Source organism: Austrofundulus limnaeus, unplaced genomic scaffold (genome assembly GCF_001266775.1).
Source record: "Austrofundulus limnaeus strain Quisiro unplaced genomic scaffold, Austrofundulus_limnaeus-1.0 Scaffold7, whole genome shotgun sequence".
NCBI lineage: Eukaryota > Metazoa > Chordata > Actinopteri > Cyprinodontiformes > Rivulidae > Austrofundulus > Austrofundulus limnaeus.
The window spans coordinates 3,630,233-3,637,783 of record NW_013952409.1 but is presented as its reverse complement, the minus strand read 5'-3'; the positions used below and the strand labels follow the sequence as shown (position 1 = coordinate 3,637,783).

The 7,551-nt window shown below is 41.6% G+C and overlaps 1 protein-coding gene across 2 annotated transcripts in view; it reads right to left on the bottom strand.

The window, feature by feature from the left end:
- The window catches only part of ndrg4 (NDRG family member 4), a 53,588-nt gene extending 48,704 nt beyond the window's left edge, over positions 1–4,884 (bottom strand). The window contains exon 1 of one of the 2 annotated variants that reach the window (XM_014033262.1): positions 4,786–4,884. Coding sequence is in view for 1 of the 2 variants with exons in the window: in XM_014033244.1 (XP_013888698.1) it covers positions 734–807 (74 nt within the window). In the remaining variant the exon portion in view is untranslated. Of the gene's footprint in view, positions 1–733; positions 823–4,785 lie in introns of those variants that run through there. The other variant, XM_014033244.1, reaches the window with a different exon arrangement.
- Between the last annotated feature and the right edge of the window lie 2,667 nt (positions 4,885–7,551).

Below are 7,551 nucleotides of genomic sequence, written 5' to 3'. Positions count from 1 at the left end.
CATTTGAAATATATGAGTTTGTATGTAATATATGAATATAATATACAAGTTTCACTTTTTAAATGGAATTACTGAAATAAATCTACTTTTTCATGATATTCTAATTTTATGACCAGCACCTGTAATGTGAGATGGATTGCGGTGTAAATGTTTATAAAAGACAGTTTGCATTTAGCTGCTGTGAAATATTTTTATTTGTTTTTTTAATAAAAGTAGTCTTGAGTCCTGGTTCTGCTGCTTTTAACTGATCCATCAGATCAGAACTAACTTCTCATCCCCCGAGGTCATTCAAAGAGCGAGCTACATCCAGGTCAAATATTAATTGTGAAGAAGTTTTCCACAAAACCCCACATCAGAAGAGCTGAATTATCCTTTTAATGCCAACTGTTGCAGAGCCAATTTAGAGATCAAATCTTTGTTTGTGCACCGAGCTTAATTATAAAATCTGCTGCTTTTGGCTTAAAAATGAAATCCAAATAGAAATCTGCGACGTGACTAAAAGTCTATTTCTGCACTCTGGATGTTTGTTTGGTCACTAATGATTTTTAAAGAGCGTTYGCTCGCTGTTGAGTAATGATTACGTTAAAGCGGCAGGCTGGGTGATTGATAAAATGGAGCAAATAGACGGAAGTTTTCGTGAATAAATCCACACAAGCTGGATTAGGCAGAGAAGGGTGTGGCACAATGTGATAAATCACGTCGGCAAGCACAGCGGCCTTAAAATCCTACGTACATGGTCTGCAGGAGGCTCTGTGGAACCGTGCAGCCAGTCTTGGGAGGGAAGTTCCAAAACAATCCAGGCCCCATCTATCAGCAGGGTATAAAAATACAAGAAACAAGATCTTCTGTACTGCTGTTGGTGCATTGCAGGTGCAAAAGCAGCAATAAAATATACAGAATAACAAACGTGGAATGAAAAGCTACAAAAAGCAGACAGCAGGAACGAGAGAGCAGACAGATTGAAAGGCCACTTTGAAAAATTTTCTCTGAATGAAAAAAAAAGGCTTTCTAACASTGAGTGATGATGTCACTGTGAGATCTTATCTAGCCTTATATAAAACCTGGCATGGCTTTTATCAGCTTCCTGTAGTGGTCAACAAGCAAGTGCAACAGCCTTTTCTAATTTGCACAAATAATGCTTTCGTCTCTTCTTCCTACAAACATAAGGACGCCACCAAATGACAGCAGAGATCCAAAGAAAACATCTTGCAATCTGCAAAGGCATCAGCATGCAAAGCACGGTAATAACAGTGCTGCTCTTCCAGTGGCTCGCTCACAGTGCCAGCCTCATTGTTTAGCTGTTGAAAATGCCACTAGGTGGGAGGGAGACGAATGCTTCGAGTGAGCTTTGGAGGCTCCATGGAGCAAGGAGAGTTGTTTTGAACAGAATTTTTAAAAAATGTTATTAAATAAAGCAGCAAGCTTCAACGTGAACCAGAAATCATTTTTGTATCAATCACAATTTTTTAAAAGAGCTTCTTAATGAGAGACGATGACGCTAACAGACGTCATCAGGACATTAGGAGCTAAAAATGTTCTGTTAGAGAAAAAAACATCTTAAAAAGGACAAATTTTGCTGATATAGTTATGGCAGCAGTGTTGCTAAAACAAAGCAGGAAAATATRCATCACATGACCGTTATGTCATAGCAGCGAGGATTCAGTGATCTGTGAAGCATAAACCAAACATTTGCTTCATTATCTTCCTTCTTTATGACATTAATGCCACATAACCTAAAGATTCATTCATTTATTCAAGTCCTCATTCCTCTGTAGTCTGTTGGAATTTATAAACATCCCAACTATAATTTGCTTCATTACTTTAATGTGTTTTATGATGGGAAGTGAAAGCAGCGTACCATTTGCAGACTTAGGCAAATAGTCACAGGCAGCATAATTTGTGCACAGCATATTAAATATGATGTGATTTTAGACAGTCCGACACAGTGAGTGCTAAAATTACATTAMAAATAGGTGAGGCTCGACAAATATTGTGCAGCAAAAAGAAACAAATGCCTCAGATGCTCTCAAAACCACTTCATATTTGTCCTCTGGAGATTTATCGCAAAAGCTAGCTAAAATTTCAAAAATTCTATTCCAATTAGGGATTAGCTGGAGGGCTGATACAAGTTGGAATTGCGGTATGCCATGTGAACAAACAAAGCAGGAGTGCACTGCTCCTTGTAGATCTATTATTAAACCCCAAGCTGATAAAAGAAACCAGCTCCCAAAKAGGAAAACAAGCTCAACTCCACTGGGCGTTTCATTTAGTGAAGAAACAATAAAACAGGGAAAAGGTTTTCTAGCTTAACCTGTTTATTGCCTAATAAATTCAACAAAATCACTCCGGGGGCCAGGGTTACTCGAAGCCCACAGCTCAGGGGCCTGAATCCCCCCCCCACCCCCCCTCGGAGGGGGTGCCAAGTAATGGTAGCTGAAACACTGCAGCATGTAACAGAACAAATATCTTTTACTTTTAAAATTTATTTTATTACATCGAAATATAAATTTAAAATTTACAAATGATTTGAAATCTTTTTATATATTAAATAAAATAAGGGGGGAGGGCCTCATTGGCGGGCCGGATGGAAGTCGCCCACGGGCCACCAGTTGAATAGCCCTGGCCTAATATGAAACTATCAAATGGTGCAATTTGAAAAAGTTTACTCCAGTAGTTTTATAAATGTAATATAATATTTGTGTATAAATTGAACACATTTGCAATGCGGGTCCATGCTCAATGTAAACAAAGCAATCAGCTGATTGTGCTGAAGCTTGAGTCACATGACTGACCTACATTAGGCAGGTTGTAAACAAATATGGCAGAAACTGACAATCACAGAGTCTTGGAGAGGACATTTAGGTGCAATAAGAGCAGAGAAGGATTAAAATACAAGTTTTGCAAAACCTCTGCTCAACTGGTACGGTTTAGCCTGGTAAAAACCAGACCCTTGTCCTTCACTTTGCTTCGTACGAGGGTCTGGACTTGCGGCTATAGAGAAGCGATTCTTACTGGAGGCGTGGCCTCTGCTGAAGTTTAAAATCATTGGATCGGTTGGCCACGACGTATGTCGCTGTGAAGGAGGCTAAGCTAAGAAGCTAACCGGAAATCGCGTGTGCTGTAAACAACCCTACTGAGAGGAGAGAAGTACTGAGCCGAACGAGACGACTGTAAATGAGAGCTGCTGCTTTGTCAGACAAATTTATTTTAACCTGGAAGCCTTATCAACACGGACTGGCTTCATTCCTCCACTGCCGTATGCTAAAATAACTAGCTGACACTGCGCAGAAAATCGACGTAGTTCAAAACTCCACCTTCTGTTTGCTGATTGGTCCAGGTAAAATAAACTACAAGCAGACACTGCGCAGAAAATCGACGTTCTGTTCTCTGATTGGCCCGGATGAAAATTCTCCCCAAGAAATCCTTGTCTATGGGAGAAATCCCAGACGGAGCAGTGAAGGAAACTAGAATTGAGCGAAACTGGGAAGGCATGGGCCAGGCTAGGTACGGTTACCTTTCACCTATTTTTAGTCATCTTGACTGTTTCTGTTGTAAATTAACATGTATTTGCATCTGGTCATAAATTTAGCCAACAAAATTTCCAGCATTGGAACACAATAACCACTGACCTGAGAAAAATGTTGAGATTTTGTTTCTTACTTTGTAATTTTTTTGTGCGATCTTTGCGACTTTCAATGAATGTGAATRTGCAGATTCACAAATGTTGGACCGCAGTCCAGATCCAGACTCAACAGAGGACCTCTGTCCAGAAGAGTGCAGTCCTAGGAACTAAGATAAGATAATACACAGAACCCTCGAGCTCCCAGGCCTCTGGTTGAGGACTAGAAGTGAAGTGAAGTGAAGTGAAGTGGAACCGCCCATGTGAAAAAAATAGGGCAAGCTGAGTGTGTATATATAATATATACGTACATACATGTATGAATTATTTACAATTTCCAGTCAATTGTTTTAGGTGGTGGAGCTTTTCTATCGTCTGCAGTCATTTTCATGTCTGGCTCACATTCTCTCTGCTCCACAGGCCTGAAAAAAACTGTCATGGTTGTCAGTAAAAAACACTTAAATTCTATATATTCTAGACCTTTTACAGAGAAAAATTCCTTTAGGCTGGCCTTGTTGAATATTAAATGAAACACCACAGCCCAACTGCATTAAAGTCTCAAAAATCAGTCTGGTGTTTTCAGCYAATGCAGGCAGAGGTGTGGCGCCACCAACACCAGCCTGCACCAAATTCAATCAACTTTTATGACTTCCACCTACCGTAGAGTCATCACTCAGCCACCTCAGCCTGCCACTGCTCCCGCCTCATTGACGTAAGCAGCTTCAGGATACGATATATGTGGGCTTTAAGGTCAAAAACACAGACCTGTAAATGGTGCATTTTCCTCCCCTGCAGGGTCGACAAATTCAACCTGTCGACATTCTGTTCACACAAATGCAGAAGCTGCCAGCGGGGGGGTGTGTGTGTAAACAAAAGTGTACAATACAAAGAAAGCCTCAGCAGCGGTATTCACAGACTCGATGCCAGAAATGCTGTCTGCATTTTAACATCCTCCACCTCCTCCTGTAGCTCTCCAACACAGCACAGCCTCAGCTCATGGTAGGCGTTATGTCTCTCTGCCGTGAACATATCAAGGTTAAAGATGAAATCATAACCTTGTGGATGCTGAACAGCAAGCACGGTTCAGCCTGCAGACTGATTGCTTCACATCCCTGCATGCACTTTACATACATCCAAAATAGAAAACAGGTAAATTGTAACTGTACCTGTGATGTAGCTCGGCGTTTCTGCGGTCTGCACCGTGTCGTGTAGGCTGGGGTTTTTTTCTGTCCTCGTCTCTACGCCTGCTACAAACCGGATGAGAGGGCGTGTGTGTCTGTCGTTGCACTGGACAAAGGGAGAGAGAAAAATCTCTCCGTCACTCTCTCCCTCCCCCTCCTGATGATAAACACAGAGCACGTGGATTCACCGGTGATGCAGCACACAGAAAATCACAGCACCGAGAATACAGGACTGAAAATAAAATAAAAATAATAATAATCAAAGGAAATAAGACCCATATATAAAAACAGGAAAACTGTCACTATCCATCTTATGTCTGTTTGTCCTCCTGAAAGCCCCGCAGCTCTGACTGATGCCGGTTTTATAGAAGATGCTGGAAAAACGGGAGGATATTTATAAAAATCTGAAAAGAAAGTAGCTTTTTCTGAAATGTGGCACAAATACGACTCCATATAAGCTCAACTCATCTTCACGCCCACACACGCAGATAAACACACTCCACACAAGCAGACAAGCTTAACAGCCTGTAGGCAAACAGAGGAACATTTTGTCTGGTAAAGCTACTGTCAGAGGATCTGACCATGTTTGGGTAACTGCGGCACAAAGTGCTAGAAACACTGATAGCATCATTCATGTGTTTCTAGTAGGTCATTGTCTTTAGTGCAGCCCTGGAGGCTGTTCGGATTGTTTATAAGAAGAGATATTTTTGGTCCCTTCTTTATAAACATTTCCTCTTTCTTTTGTTTGAAACCTTTGTTTTCCAGAGATGGACCAGTGTCATTCAGAGGAGCAGAACCAACAGGTTTTCACTCCGTACTCGTCACACATTGACGCTTGGTTAGATTCCCTCTGCGTCCGATTTTGACGTGTTGGGTACCCTCCTTGCGTCAGTTATTGATCACCAGATGGGGTCTTCAGGTTGGGGTCTCTGGTTAAGATTAGGGATCAGAGTACAGGTTAGGTTTAGGTGGTAAGGTCAGGGATTGGATGTTTKTGGGGAAGTCATTACAGAGGACAACTCCTATTTTTATATTATTTTAAAGGGAGGGGGGCAAAGTTGACTTTTTTTAACTTTATTTCAGGTTATAATGTTATTCCCTCATTCAGAAGGAATAACTGAGACGTTTATTTTCTAAACATGATGTCCCAGTGGCTTTCAAACCCCAAAACACATTACGGCAAAGGCTGGTTCACCCCAAAGATCCGGTGCCCCGGCACAAACAGAGCAATGTTGTATATGCTGTTAAGTGCCAGGAGGACTGCGACCAGTTATACATCGGGGAAACAAAGCAGCCACTGTTCAAAAGAATGTCCCAACACAGACGAGCTACATCTAATGGCCAGAACTCTGCAGTTTTCACTCATTTACAGGCCAGCGGTCACTCTTTCAGAGATGAGGATGTTCTCATTCTTGATAGAGAGGAACGTTGGTTTGAGAGAGGAGTAAAAGAAGCCATTTTTGTGAAGAAAGACCGTCCATCATTAAACAGAGGTGGAGGCCTCCGTTTTCAGTTGTCCCCCTCCTACAGTGCTGCTATTGCCAGTATCACTCCACCCCCTGTTAACAATAAGTGTTAATTAGGTGTCAACGATAGCCATGTGATGTGAGTATCAGTCACATGGAGGCAGGGCTTAAAAGCCTGAATTTTGCCTGAAACTCTCAGACTGAAGAAGTCTCTTGGAGRAGAGACGAAACGTTTCATTAGAGAAGAACCCGTCCAGAAGACCTATACAATTTTTTTCTTTTTTCATACCAAGAGTTTTGCTTTGACTCATTCATGCATGTTTGAGAAATCCTTGTATCGCCTGTCGTAGCCATGCTTGCTGGTACAAAGCTCCGCCTATTTGTACATAGCTCCTCCTTGAAGCTCAGCCTCCAGAAGAGCTCCCGCCCCACAGAGCACCCTGTCTCTCAAGCATTGTTTTAAAAATGTGCTGCAGTGAAAGTGTCAGAAATGGTAGGAGATTCTTAAAAAAGAGACCAATTTTCAAGGCGATTTTGATACAGCTTTTTCACAACTGAAGGTAACATGGTTACTTGATTGTGGTTTAAAATTGTTACAAATTAAACCAGATGCAAAATATGCTTTAATTACTTTGGTTTCGATCTATCTTTTTGTGTTTCATTTTGTTTCATTTCATTTAGTTTCATTTTGTTTTATTTTGTTTCCTTTCCTTTCCTTTCCGATATGTATCATCCCATTCAAAAACCAGCCTGCATGACTGTTGATTGTGGATTCTAACTCCTGTAATATTGTGGAAACGTGTCCTCTCCTCCATTARAGCCAGCCTCCTGGTCTACTTTGACCAACATTTGGAACATAAACAACAGGTTGAGGAGGATACCGTAGCTGTCACTGTTCAGACTCCTGGGTTGCAATAAAAACAAAACAATAGCTTCAGTATGGGAAGCTGCTCTTCAGCTCAGTGTTCACTTTCACACCAGATGATGAAAAGCTGGACCTGTTTATCTTTTTCCACCTGAATTAAAGAATACCTCCCAGAGCGCCCACAGAGAGATGGAATCGGCCCCTTCATTTCCTCCAGCACTCCTCAGCTCCACACAGCTACAGCATCTCCTCTGTCTGTGAACTAATGACTGCTCAGCCTCACACTGGTGTTACATTTGCAGACATCACAACCCTGGTTGGGCTTCTCTCTGCAGGAATGATGCTCAACTGAAAAAACACCACSAAAACCAAGGAGATGATTCTGATTGAAGACTTTGGAAAGGCCTGGACACCACCCTG